General features: G+C 39.4%; 1 protein-coding gene across 1 annotated transcript in view; it reads left to right on the top strand.

The window, feature by feature from the left end:
• babam2 (BRISC and BRCA1 A complex member 2) overlaps positions 1–14,837 on the top strand; it is a 101,095-nt gene that overhangs the window by 33,879 nt on the left and 52,379 nt on the right. Inside the window, exons 5-6 of the mRNA XM_056250750.1 lie at positions 2,451–2,645; positions 5,958–6,032. Coding sequence (XP_056106725.1) covers positions 2,451–2,645; positions 5,958–6,032 — 270 coding nt within the window. The remainder of the gene's footprint in view (positions 1–2,450; positions 2,646–5,957; positions 6,033–14,837) is intronic.

Below are 14,837 nucleotides of genomic sequence, written 5' to 3'. Positions count from 1 at the left end.
GCCAGTGAAAAGAATGGTGGAACACTTCGTGAAAAGGTGGCAATTTGGTTTTTGCCCCCTCGCTCTGAATTTGCATACCTGTGCACTGCTCCAGTCAGGGAAGCTCATGCAAATTGGGATCACCTATGCAAATGAGGTCAGCCTGTAGGAGGAGAGGAGGAAAGGCAAGTAGAGCGTGTTGGCATGCAGGCCTTTTCCCGCTCACGCAGCCCGCAAGAACACGGCAATGCAAACTCTGTGATGGGCATACACCCACTCAACTCACTTCTTTCCCTAATAGCAGAGTGTTTGCAGTAAGAGAGACTGGAAATAGCCTGCTGTTGGTTGCCGTCTGAACCTTCAAAAATCGAGTTTTCTTACCAAACCATTGTTACCTGCATGCATTAAACATATGGCACAGACTCAAGGTCTTGTGCTGTCTTATCTGAAAACTGTGCGAGAACAGTGTTTCCTCCTTTTTAGTGCCTTAATTTCCCTTGCTTTGAGGCACATTGTTTGAATGCCTCGGCAAGAAACAGAGCTGGAATCCTTCGTCTTTTGGCGTCTGGACTTGGGATACGTAGAATCTGGAGATGAAAGCGCCCTCGCTGGTGCAGGATATCCTGTGGTGTTGCCATTTGCCTCAAGATTGATGGGAGGGGGTTGCAAAAAGGTGGAAACCACCACATCAAGTTGACATTGTGACAATAAAGGGTGAAAAGACCCAGGCTCAGCACATTAGAAACTACCACCTGCATTTAGTTGCCGCATTCTTTTGTTTTCTCCTTATCTCTAAAAGGTCTTTTGCAGTCTAAGCAAACAGTCTGTATTTAATGTCTGTTCCATATAAAACACCCTTGCATTATATCTGTTTCACAATGAGTCATTCAGTGATGATTTTTGATAACTTCATGATTCATAAAGCTAGTTTAAGGTTCTAGTAACCTGTTGTACTCTGAGAGTATAACTCTGTTATATTTCATAAGCATTGCACTTGTATTCGGGTTATTTCCCTCAGGAGTTTGGATATTCTCAACTGCTTGTTTAAAGTCACCATGAAATCAAAATGAACCATTCTTATTTTTTAATGGAATGTTAGATTTTTTATTGTAAACTATTTATCCGTGCACATCGTTATATAAAAAAAGGGCCCTTATAATTTTTAATAAAATCATAAAAATTATTGTGTCATCCTTCATATTTTCCTAATTGGAGAAGCTATTTCACTCATACTGTATACACTTTACAATAGGAAAGACGTTTTCCCGTAAATGCATGAATGTTCCACCAATCATCATTACATTTACGGGTCTTTAGCGACCCGGTTCTATATCGAACACGGATGGATCTCTAACTGCCACAATAGTACTGTATAAAACTCACCTGATATTTTAACAACAACTGCAAAAGAATAAAACAAAGCTTGTTTTATTTCCTTTTGGAACTTTGAAGGGTAACTTTGAGTAGACGCTTTTTAACATCATCACTGTCTTCATCAGAGCACATTTCCCCAGTACATCCAGCATATTGCTCTTATTCGCCATCTCAAACATTCTCAAAACTATCATTTTTTTCAGCTTCTTCTCCAGATCCACCATCAGTGGCACTAATATTTGATTGCGTACAGTACTTGCGTCATCAGAGATTCAATTATTGATGCGCAGAAAAAATATACTTAAACTATTACAAACCTCGGGTCGCCAGCGACCCCAAAATTAGAAAACAGACATTCTTTTTTTCTTATTTTCTTGTTATATATAGAAGGTTGATGTCTAACTTTAAAAAAGAATGAGGGGAAGAGTAGTGAATGACGTTCCTGGTCAATAAAGACCTGAGATATGCTCTTTAAGGGTTAAGCAATTGCCTGTAAGTGGTGTTGCAATCCAGTGACCTCAACCAATGTCACAAGGTGGGGTGGGACTAGCTTTATGAACCATGGCAGATGGGGAAATATCTGGGAAACCTTTTTAAGAAACAGTCTTTATTTCCATTTGGAGGCACAGAAAACTCACAATGTTTCTTTTTAAGTAATCATGAATTAAAATTGGCCCTATTTGCAATCGTAATTCACGTACTCTGATTTTCCTATTCTGCTGATGTCACACCAAGACCACTTACTGTAAGTTTCAACCAATGGTGTCGACAGAGTTTTATGTTTGCATCCATTCGGATATTGTACTGCCACTTTTTCCAATCTAAATAACACCTTCAATCTTCAACTCCTAACCCGACAATTTTTCATTTATTTTTTTATTGCCATAATGCAACAAATTTCACTCTGAAATATACCTGAAATAAAATGTGTGGCAAATACCTTTTCTATTAATATTCACTTTATAGGTTTGTGCACACAGAAAACTTTCAAAGTTGACTGAAAAGTGCTAGATGTTTCTGTTTCCCCGTCTACACTTGTTTAGTGTGATAAAATGCTGACTCCCACTCTCTTTCTTTGGTTTTGTCTCCTCTGGCAGCACTTGGTGTCGTGGGATGCGGGTAAACCGGAGTGTCTCCTGCAGCTGGTGAAAGAGCTGTTACAGCAGTACCATCAGTACCAGTGCCAGCGGCTGCGCGACAGTTCCCGTCTGCTCTTCGAATACGACAGCCTGGTGGACGACCCTAACTATGGACGCAGTATGGAGATCTACGCCGGTCGCAAGAACAGCTGGGTAACCGTCCTACATCACCTCATAGATTTACATTAACACACTAGCCCAATGTTTCCATTCAGTGAGATCATTATAAACATCCATCCATCCATACATTCTCCAAACTGCTTGTCTCATGTAGGGTCATGGGGATTCTGTAGCCTATCCCGGCATCTCGGGCCAAAAGCAAGGAACAAATCACCCTGGACAGATTGCCAGTCCATGTGATAAACATTATGCCAAATTAAACAAAAATATGTAGATCAAAATATAACACTTTCAGTATCCACCTTATTCCTACGCCCCATGATGCTTTGCGCGAATTATGGGTGTAACTTCCGTTAAGCTGTAAACAATCAGTGAAAGGCTCGCTCTATGAACGCAATACGTTAAAAAAGTGTCACAATGAGATGACATTAATCGACTCACCCTTCAACCATCGAACATTAAAATGAAGTTTAAAAGAATCAACAAGGTCAACAGACCAAAAATAGCCCCAAAAGCGCGAGTCTTTGGTTAAATATCACTGTAGTAGGCAAATATATTGTATAACAAGCCTTAATCAAAAATATTCATTAACTTCAGCATTACGTGACACTATATCAAAGTGATTTCCGTCATTTTGACAGATTATAAATTGCATTTACCTGTGAAAACAAACCTGGAAAGAGACGTGAGGATTTGAGGAGAATAACGAGAGATTCTTCGTGCATTCCAGTGAATTATTATCGTAAATTAAATTCGGGAGAACAGAAATGTGCCGTATATGTTGTACTTTTTTCATACTTTTACAGCGGATTGCAAAGGAAAAAATAAAAATAATCACGAGGAAAAGAAAGCAGCGACTGAAAAGAGCTCTTGCCGTAGATATTCTTGTTCTAACATGTCACGTTTAAATAACAAGTATAACGTTATTCTCATGATGTCTGAAAATAAATCATGAAGGAAAATTGACAGCTCATCCAGTCAAACTGACGGATCAGCTTTATTTGTAGGGCAACCTTATGATTTGAAATGATTCATTTCAGCCTTTTTGAATGGACGTTCCCCAAACCGGAAGTGCCACCCATAATTCAAAACGCAGTAAGGTCGTCAGGAATACGGTGGATAGACAATTTTATTGATTATAGCAGTTTAATAGGACTATTGAGTCCTGTTACATAATGTTTTACTGATGCCAGACTTATTTATTAGTTTTGAACATCTTTTTTTGCATCTATTAAATTCCAAATATAAATTGTATTGTATTGTATTTATTTATTTATCCCCGTAGGGAAATTGTGTTTGCAGCGTACAATCACCCAACATTTGGCAAATTCACATTTGACATATTATTTACAATTTAAATACATAAAAAATAATCTTATAGTAAACCTCATTAAGATATCCAGTCTGGCGTCTATTCATCATATATATCCCATATATATGTACCAAAGCATATACTTTAAAGCATATATATAAAGCAGATACTTGATGCACTGAATCGCTTGGCTTCACTTCAGTTAATCTGACCTCCTCCTAATGAAATTTCATGAACTAATTGACTGAAGTGGTAATAATTCTCTGCTTCATTTCCACCTAATTTTAAAGTCCACCTTTGCAATTCTGTAATTAACAGTGCTAATTTTTTAATTAGCTGACACTTTTATACAGTGCTACAGATATAGTTCACAGTGGTGACTGGTAATCGTTCATCCCATTTAGGGTTTGAACCGACAACCTTATGTATGTGTTGTGCTGTTAAAAGCACTGCCTATGGTGTGGGCCTCAGTGATGCAGTGGGTTCCTGGTGAAGAGCAAAGCGAATTGCACAACAGGTCAAAAACGAACACACACTCCCTCACAAATGGACACAGAGAGGGTTCCGTAATATGGTCGTGTTTTTGGGAAGAGTGCTGTGTGTTGGCTATGGGCGTGAGTGTGTTGCTTCATGGGCTTCAGTCTTTAAAGGGATGTGGTGAATTGTGGTCTGTGGGATAACAGATTGTGATTAGGAAACATTTGTGTAATCCTCATCTTAAAATGATGTAACCCAAGTTAGGTAAATTATATGAATGTAAACAAGGAGTCATGCTGCGAATTACATTCGAAAGTGAATGTGACTATGGCCTACTTACTTTAGAGAGCATTTGATGAGAATTTGAAGTGAACTCTCTGAAGGGAGCAGGGCATTACTCTCTCACATGTGTTGCCTAATATGTACTTCACCTCCATTTTAAATTAAATCAAAAATTGTACCTTGACAATAGTGGCTTGACCAATGCATCAGCACAGTATCTGATAACATAGCTGGGAAATTATTGTTTATAGCTTTTGCTGATAGCCCTTGGTAGGGACAGATTACAGTAGGTTCTATGAGGACACCCACCCAACCACCCCGAAACACACACACCACCTTGAAAGGGACATACAAATCAATGAAACGTGTCTCTGAAGAGAATATTTCTGAAGTCAACCATAGCTTTGTGTGACAAATAGAAATGCAAGCCAATATTCACTGAAAAACTTGAAATCTGCCCTTCACAAATCGGACTGATATGGTTCTTGTCACTGACTCAATGATACATTTGGAGGTGGAGATGCAGATTATCAGTGAATACTGATTTAAATGTTTACTTTTGAATCTTATGACTTGGCCCATGACACAAAGAATGTCTATAGTGGCGTCCCTCAAATGATGCACTATGCACTATGTATTCAACCGTTATTTTGCCATTCAACATCACAGTCTGTTAGCCCCTCCCTCTCTGCTACATAATTAAATCTGGGACAGTTGAGTGCATGAAGTGTCCAACATGTTTTTTTGGTTAATTAAGTGCATCATCTGGATATTTAAAGTGCACTTTTTCTATTTGGAATTTTTAGTGTGAATGCATTACTCATACACGAATTGAGAATCACCTTATGTCTTCCATCCATCCATCAATTTTCCAAGCCGCTTGTCCTATGTCGAGTTGCAATCTATTCCAGCGCCATGGGCCGCAGCCTGGAGTGGACGAATGGCCAGTCCATCGAAGGGCTAACACAATTGTATGGATGTCTTTTGTGTGGCTTTTACATCATTATGAAGCTTGAAAGCCTCAGTCCCCATTCATTTTAATATGATGGAAAAGAGCAATCAGTGTGATTTTTCAGAATTTCTGAACTTTAGTATTTTATGCCAGAAATATAGTCAAATGGGTTTGGGACAAATTGACAATGAGAAAATAATGACAGAATTTTCATTATGGATAAATGATTCCTATAAAGTTGGTTACTGTGTGAGGAATGTTACAGAATGTGTGCGTGTTCACTTTTTGATTCTCTTCATGTGTTTTTTTCTTCTTCTTCTAGACGGGGGAGTTTTCTGCTCGATTCCTTCTCAAACTCCCTGTGGATTTCAGCAACATTCCCATCTATCTTCTCAAGGTAAGTCACATCCATCAATACTCACTCTCTGATAGCACAAAAGCCCCTGTATCTTTGATTTGTTTGGAGAAAGGATGTTTATCAATGCATAAAAATATCTCCACCAAACGTTGCATTAGAAAAAAGTGCATGTAAGAATAGGTCGCTCATTTCTCTGCTCTTGTTTGTGCGTGTGTGTAGGCTGCGAGTTGACTAATCAGCAGCCTGTCACTCCCAATCAACTCTGAGCTGTGTTGTGTCTGCAGGCCCTCTCTCTCTCTCTCTCTCTCTCTCTCTCTCTCTCTCTCTCTCTCTCTCTCTCTCTCTCTCTCTCTCTCTCTCTCTCTCTCGCCTCCCCTTCCAGTCACCCCGTGTCTTGCCCTCCCTCCCCTTGGTTTTTTTCTTCTCTATTTGCCCGTCTCTGCCGCACTAGCATGCGTATGTTTGTGTGTGTTAGTGGGCATGTGTGCGTGAGAGGGCGTGTACGGCCTCGGGAGGCCTTTGCTCTATGGCCTTTCTCAGTCTGAGCCATGTTTGTCCTCCCCAAGAGAGCTGAAATGATGGTAAACATACGGAAAACAGCAGCCTTCATCAGCATCACCGTCTCACCATTCAGTCCCTCAGCAGTACACTACACTCACGCATAGACATCCACAGTTCACTCCCAGTGGACCATACTGCACTGAAACTCACTTGAGCTACAGGTCAGCCTCCATCTGTAAGGTCACCGGGGTCATTATTCCCAGCTAATTTGTCGTGAAGCTTGACATATCAAGAGCCAGATATATGATATGAAATCAAAATGCATTATTGTAGCTTTTCATCTGGTTCAAAGGAGTGCTGTATGTACACTTACTGTTGCAGTGTACGGTATTAATTAATTTACATTTAATATTTATGCATTTGCCAGACACTTTTATCCAAAGTGACTTGCATGGCATTCAAGGTATACAGTTTATCAGTCCATGCATTCCCTGGGAATCAAACACATGACCATGTCGTACTTCTTGAGCTACAGAAATGCTCAAATATCTCTCACCGAATTCTCAGATATTTTCTCACCACTAGCTGCACCAAATTATACGGCAAAAATATGTCAGGCCTCTTAAACAGATTTCAGTTACATTTGGTTTCCAGTTTTCTGTGAAACTGTTGTCTTGATATTAGCAGGTCCAAATATGTTATGCTCATTATGTAGGGATTTTTATTTTTTTAACGATGATTAATCAGAGTAAATATGTGCTGGAAAATGTTTCCTTGCCTACATATACAATGTCCAACTATAATTGTAATTTCTTATAAAATGTAATATATAATAAATATAAATGTATATGCCCTCATTTTATCAGAAATTATAATATATATATATATATTCAGTATGAACACCTTGTGGTCTCCATAATGTAAGATCCTCGGTTTTATTTAAAAAGAAATCCATCAGTGCCTTGATTTAAGCTGTCTTCCACTGAGTTTTCCTTTGTAGTATGACAACTTTTGTAGTCGTGATTTGTCATAGATGGCTTCATGCACTGACCATCTTCCACAGAAACAATTCACATCCAGATTTACCTCTGTAAGAGGTGCTGGTAAAAGGCCAGTTGAGTGTACATCTGTACAATGGAAACGTTTTTTTTTTTAAATCAGTGCCTAAATTTGCCTAAATGACATCAAAAAGCAGCCAGAAAAGGTCAAAGGGATTCACTGGACAATTGACACAAAATTTACAGAAAATCAAATCCATATGTTGTTGCTGAAGTGTGTTGTTGTCTTAGTGAATAATTATGTTTAATTAGTTAATTAATGAATTTGGTATACTGGTATACTCGGTTTGTTTGATATAAGACACGATCATGTGCATGTCAATATAATTCTTAGTCTGAAAAAATAAATAGAAGTTAAGGCCAAGAGAAATAAAAAAAACTAACTGGTATGACTTAATTTAGACTTTAAATTGCCATTGGTCCATGAGGGTTACTTGAAGGATAATTCCGGTATTTAACACTTTGAGTCTATTTTCTAGTTTGTTTTGGATGAACTAGAGTGGTGGGCTTAGAAATATTCACGATGGATCCTGTCTCGACTTTTTGACTATTTTAGAATCGCCTCTGAGCGCTTCAGAGTGGCTGTCTATGGGCATGCTCAAACATGTCCTTAAAACAACCCTTAACGTTCGTTTTCAAAACCTGTGCACCTCACCGAGTGGTTAGTGGTGTTCGTCGATGTTCCAAAACAAGTAGCGTAGCGAAATACAGTTTCTGTCGTGTTTTATTTGCCATTTTTTAATATCGCATTGATGTCTGCTGGAGGACTCAGTGCTCGTTGATATTACTGCGCTACCGGAAACGTAAAGGGGTCTGTTTACATTTGGTTGTAGTCTTTTCGCTCGGTTCTCCCAAGGGGGTAATCCATCGACCGGAAGTTGAAGCCGGCCGGGTGCCGCCATGTTGTAGCAGAACTTCACTTGCGTTAGCATTTCCATTGACTCCCATTCATTTTGGCGTCACTTTGACAGCGAATAACTTTACATCTGAGGCGTTTAAAGACTCCATTTGTCCATTATTTATTTCTAAAGAAACACGACAATGTATAAAGGGCTCCATTACCCTCTATGTTACATTATGGCCCCGTAGTAACAGTTTTTGTAAAAATAGGCTAACGATTGCGTCATAACCACTCGACTCTCTGTCGCGCTGTACAGAAATGACCGTACACAGGGACGCAACTACCCAGTGTCAGAGGGGTATGCAGCAACAATTTTTGCGCCCCCCGGCCTCAAACAAAGAAAAATAAAAAAATAAGTGTGCCATGTAATAAGTGAGTAGGAACGAGTGAGAGCTAACAGATAAAAGTGCAAAATTGTCATTTATTAATACAATTAAACGATAGTTACTCCACCGTGATGAACCCCCCTAAAAAAACTATAAGCTCAATTGGAACAGCAATACCAGTGTTTCTCACAGGATTTTAGGTAAAACTGTGGTAGGTGGACCTCTGTTTCTCTAGGGGGGTTCGGGGGCATGTCCCCCCGCAAGAAAATTTTGTGTTCTTTAATGTTAAATTCATCAGTCTGGTGCACTTTGAGAGTTAAAAATTAAAAGCTCGAACCCATATTCAGGGTACAAATTAAACAAAGAAAAATTCAAACCTCTTTTAGTTAGTGTCTGTCTACATTACACTACTACATAATAATAGTTATAATATTAATCCCATGATAGGAATAGCCATAGGCCTATATTGTAAAACAAATGCACTGAAAAATAAAGGAAACTTTCATAATTAGTTTTGTACTAATTTCTATACTTGAAAGAGATAAGCACATGATGACATGTTTCATGGGCTGGTGTGTCAGAAAAAAAACTAACGCTGACTTTTTTTGACCAATGCATTACACCAGCACTAACCCAGCGCCGCCAATTAAGCAAAACAAAAAAACAATGGGCCGCCGATGTACGAGTTTTATGGGCCGTTAAAAAAAAAAAGAAAAAAAGTATGAGATGTATCGGCCGAAAAAGCACGTCGGCCCACTGGGAATCTCCCGGTAGTCCCGATGGCCACAGAGATATAGGCATACATGCCTGGATGTCACACTTTAAATCCTACCTGTTGGCTTTCAGCATGCACTTATTTAGCTGCTGTCGCATCAGTTGACATGCCATCTCCTTTTCCCGCTTTCTTTTTCTATTTTTAGCCCCACAGCATTTTGTTTTTATCCATCTTTTTCGACGACAACTCACTACTCGTACCTGCTCGCTCAGCGCTCACGGCGCCCCCGCGCGCTCGCGATATCACCCCGCCCCCTTCTCCATGAGGGCGCCTACTCTAGCCTGTTAGTCCTCTAAAATTTTATATAACATTGAAGAAATGCAGAAATTATTTAAAAAACGCACAACAGCAGCTACATATAGAAAATACAATATAGGCCTATATATTTTAAATGAAATTAATGATAAAAAAAAAAATTACCATCGCTTTGGCGCCCCCCATGGTGCTGCGCCCCTATGCGCCGCATATAGCGCATACCCACTTTTTGCGCCACTGACCGTACAGACAGGAGGAGAAGCTCGCAGGCAATCGGGGGGACGTCCCGTCAAGGGAGAAGCCCATAGATAATGAGTCCATAAAAGCAACGGGATACTTACTCCTGCTCACTCACGCCAAAGAACTCTTTGCTCAAGTTCCCCGTCTCTGCAAGATTAACGTTGGCAATTTTCACACACAGCTACTAGAAGATTCACGTCTGTCAGACAGGTTCCTCACGTCATCAAGCTTAGTTTGAGTCGGTTTGAGTCAGGCTGCGCGTCAGGAACGGAAGTGCTCAAAAATCGCTAAAAATGGGCTTCAACTGTCTCTTCCAATGAGATGGCTCTGTCCACTTCTTATACTGTCTATGGGTTCTCTGCTCTCAGAAGGCTAGCGTGAGCAGCTGCGGCAAAGTGGTTGTCGCCATCAAGTGGTCGGGAGTGTGCTAACGCTTCAGACTCAAATATCGAGCGGAAGTTTATACGCGGTTGTGAGGTATCTGAAAAAAATAGTTCCACTATAGCAAATAACACGGATTGAAAGCATACATTGCGCCGATATATTTGTTTTTAATCATCAACGAAACACCACTAACCACTCGGTGAGGTGCACAGTTTTAAAAACGAACGTTAAGGGTTGTTTTAAGGACATGTTTGAGCATGCCCATAGACAGCCACTCTGAAGCGCTCAGAGGCGATTCTAAAATAGTCAAAAAGTCGAGACAGGATCCATCGTCAACATTTCTAAGTCCACCACTCTAGTTCATCCAAAACAAACTAGAAAATAGACTCAAAGTGTTCAATACCGGAATTATCCTTTAAGGATGTGCTCTTTGACATGGGAATCTTTTCAGGTTCTCTTCTTCACTTTTCAAGGTCGGACATGAGTAAAAACATGAATACTTTGGCCAATTGCAGAGCGGTTTAAACATATTCGCATCCCTATGATCAGATGCTTTCTTAACTGCTTTTTTCTCAGCGCTGATTATTGTTGTGTGTTTGTTGCATTTCTAAAAACATAGCTCGCAGCATATATTTAAATACTCATTTAAACACTGCTCCCAGGATCTTGAGCTGTGTTGCAATGTTCACAAACATTATACCATTACATAGCTATTTCAAACTTCTATTTAACTCAAGTGAAGAATGAAGAACTAGTATTTTGGGAAGAGATATTGAGGTCTTTAAGATAATGGTTTCTAGAAATCCAAAAATCACAGAATGAATGTACCTATATTAATCAGACTTTTGGGTCATACTCAGAATGTCCTCTGAAATGACTTGCATACTAGAGAAAACTGCATTTGACTAGAGCCACCAGTCTGAAATTCTCATTGATCAAAGTTATGGTTGCATGTTGAGAAAGTACTTTACTGTGCAGGCGCTTTATTGATTAGATTGATTTATATCTGCGCATGTCCAAATTTAAGTTATTTGCCTACTACCAAGACAAAGGAAGTTGTAGAAGGTCAAACTATCTGAGGAGCTGGAGCCAAAAGGAGATCTCACAAGAAAACCCTTTGAATAAAGGCTTAACCCAGGGGTGTTCAGTCCTGTAAAGTTTTGCTCCAATCATAAATAAACACTTGAACCAGCTAATCAAGGTCTTCAGGATTACTGGAAACTTCCAGGCAAGTGTGTTGGGGCAGGGTGGAGCCAGACTCTCTAGGCCTTCCCGGATTGGACAGTTCTGGCTTAACCGGTATATGGACCTTAATGTGAAAAATAAATGTGGTAATTGAGTTTTGCTTGGCAATACTTTCCTAACTTGAGAGCAAAATCAGAAGTGATATTATATATTAATAGTATATAATATCATATCACTGTCTCTCACAATAAAGGTGGAGATGCTTGTTAAAGGGATAGTTCACTTTGAAATTAATTTTTGATATGTTTTAGCTTACCTCAAGGGCATCCAAGATGTAGGTGTCTTTGTTTCCGCAGAAGTTTCAATTTTGATATTTTTAGGTCAAACCGTTCTTGTCTGTCAGTCATATAATGCAGGTCTATGGTCACCACCTCACAGAGCATGCACAGAGAAGTCCAAATTAAACATGATTTAATGACTCGTAAATGTAAGTACACATTGATGGCCTAAGACACGAAACGAGCTGTTTGTGTGAGAAAACGAACAGTATTTATATCGTTTTTACCTCTTGTAACCACAGCCACGTCCAAGTGATCTGAGGGCGCCGGCGCTTCGGTCTGTGCGTTACAAGAGGTAAAAACGATATAAATACTGTTCGTTTTCTCACACAAACAGCTCGTTTCGTGTCTTAGGCCATCAATGTGTACTTACATTTACGAGTCATTAAATCATGTTTAATTTGGACTTCTCTGTGCATGCTCTTTGAGGTGGAGACCATAGACCTGCATTATATGACTGACAGACAAGAACGGTTTGACCTAAAAATATCAAAATTGAAACTTCTGCGGAAACAAAGACACCTACATCTTGGATGCCCTTGAGGTAAGCTAAAACATATCAAAAATGTATTTCAAAGTGAACTATCCCTTTAACAATGGAGAAAAGACAATATAGTTGAATCTCAAAGATCTGTGGTTTAGAGGTCCTATCACTTTCTTCCCATCCAATACCTTCCATTACAAGACGTTTGAAAGTCAGCAAACATCACAGCCTTTTTATCACTCCTCTAAGTTGCTGGTAGATGACATTTTGACTCTTCTAATCTTCATCAAATCTCCAATGACGTCCTCTTCTCTCCAGGTTTGCCTTTGCCCTCTGCTACAGCGCAGCGAGGCCATGAAGGCACCGGGAGGAATGGTGTCATGTACCATGATAGTTGCCTGGAGTGTGCCATCTCACTGGTTTTATCTTAGTAGGCTGGACATGTTTACCTTCCCAAATCCACTTGTGTACTTCGGGGCATCGAGGACTTGTCATGAGAGCAGTCTGCAATGGTGGAGAGAAATAGAGGACATTGGCACTGTGAAGTAATCCAGGCATCAGCAGTTTTTTTTTTTTTTTTCTGGTGAGGACAGAAAGACCTGCAACTGCTGTCTTGTCCGTCTTCTTTTGAATTGACTTAGGGAGGTGGAAGTGGGAACCCTAACCCTTCCGAAAATGTTTCATGTTTAGAAGCCGATGCATCAAAATGATTGATGATTGTCAGGATTCAAGCTCATTTCAGGCTTTAGAACAAAACACGAGTACCGTACCTCAGACGGATCAATCCAGTAGACTTGGACTGAGCACCGTTCACTGCTCTTTTGTTGCTCTGTTTAGCATGGTACCCGTTAAGCTCTAAATGTCAGCTGTCCTAGTTTGCGCAGCCATCGGTGAAGCGAGCTGAGGCTCTGTGTTCGTGACAAGCCTGATCAGTCTCACTTCACTGGAGCCGTACGGGCCGCTAGCCGAGACCTGACTTCCTGTGCAACGGGTGAGGAGGAGGATTGTGCTTTTGGCCCTCAGGGATACCACAACCACCGCCGTTGATTATTTTAGACAACTCCAGCGAGTCACGTGCCAGGTCTACAAGTTGCTTTTTGGCTGCTGATAAAGGGCCAGTCGGTTGCTGTTGAATAGTCAAAATAGTGAAATTACTGATTGCTTGAATGAAATATGAAAATGAAAGTGAGAGGCCTGCTTCTGACGTGGTTTTAACATCTCCCAAGGAGCACTTATCAAGCAGCAAATCTTGTAATTACAACTTTTTATGTTATGCCTACATTAACACATTTCATTTAAAATGCGGTTCCAAAACAATGTCTCCAGCCCTATTCACACCATGAGTGAAATGAAAAGCAAAACGGATCACTGACGACAGGCCTATTCACACCAGGAATTAAATGAAAAAGCAAAACAAATCGAAGATGACATGTTTGTTCATGTCAAGAGTGAAATAAAAAAGCATTCCAGTTATTCACATGCAAAATACATCCCATCTGAAACGACACATGCGTGTGTCTTGACATTTGAGCTCGGGGGTGCCAAACCAAGCCAATTGATTTGGGCAGTCACATTTATAAACACATTTCTGCTTCTCTATAGTAATGCTCTATATGTGTACCATATGCAAGTGATTTTACGATAGATCAGCAGCAAGCGCGTGAGATTGACATGGCAATCAGATTTTGCACGCAATTGACTTCTAATTTTGCCGTGTAAAACTTAGCACGTTGAAATGAATGCATGTTTGTCGACACGATCTCAAAGTCTTTTATTAAGCAAATCAGTTTTCAGCAAATTTGGTTGTCAAAGTTAGTGGATGTTGTAAAAAAAAACCCCGCAGAATATCCAGTATACCATAAACTATACAGATTTATCATGTGATTAACTTCTTATGCAAATGAGATTAGATGAAGGCATTAGTTTGATTGGATTGATTAATTCCTTTACAAAATAACAATTTAAAAGGTATCAAAATACATAATGTGCATATTTACTTTTGAGATTAAAAAAAAATATATATATTTTTTTACAAATATTTCAGTCACTAGAGCCAATCCCCCCAAGCTACACCCACATGTCACTCTCTTTAACGCAGTTATAGATAAATTCACTGTAATGGCAATGTAAGAGCTGTGCTTATTATAAATAATAGTGATACTAGTATTTGCTAACAAAAAAAATAAATAGTTTAAGGTAGATAAAGATTAAACATAATTTTCATTGTGACAATTTCCATTTTCCTGTTTCCATCTAGTTCTTAGAACTCAAAACAATTCTTACTGGACATTGAGTTTGTTTATAGAGTAAAGGAAGAAAAAAATGACCAAGAATGAAGAAAAAAAAAAAGATCCTTGCTTTGTCATCAGAATAATTTTGCCTCGTCCATATTATAAA

This window comes from Rhinichthys klamathensis, unplaced genomic scaffold (genome assembly GCF_029890125.1).
Source record: "Rhinichthys klamathensis goyatoka isolate OS25496 unplaced genomic scaffold, OSU_Roscu_1.1 h1tg000074l_1, whole genome shotgun sequence".
Lineage (NCBI taxonomy): Eukaryota > Metazoa > Chordata > Actinopteri > Cypriniformes > Leuciscidae > Rhinichthys > Rhinichthys klamathensis.
Note: the sequence above shows the minus strand (reverse complement) of the source record. Positions and strands in the feature narration are given on the sequence as shown.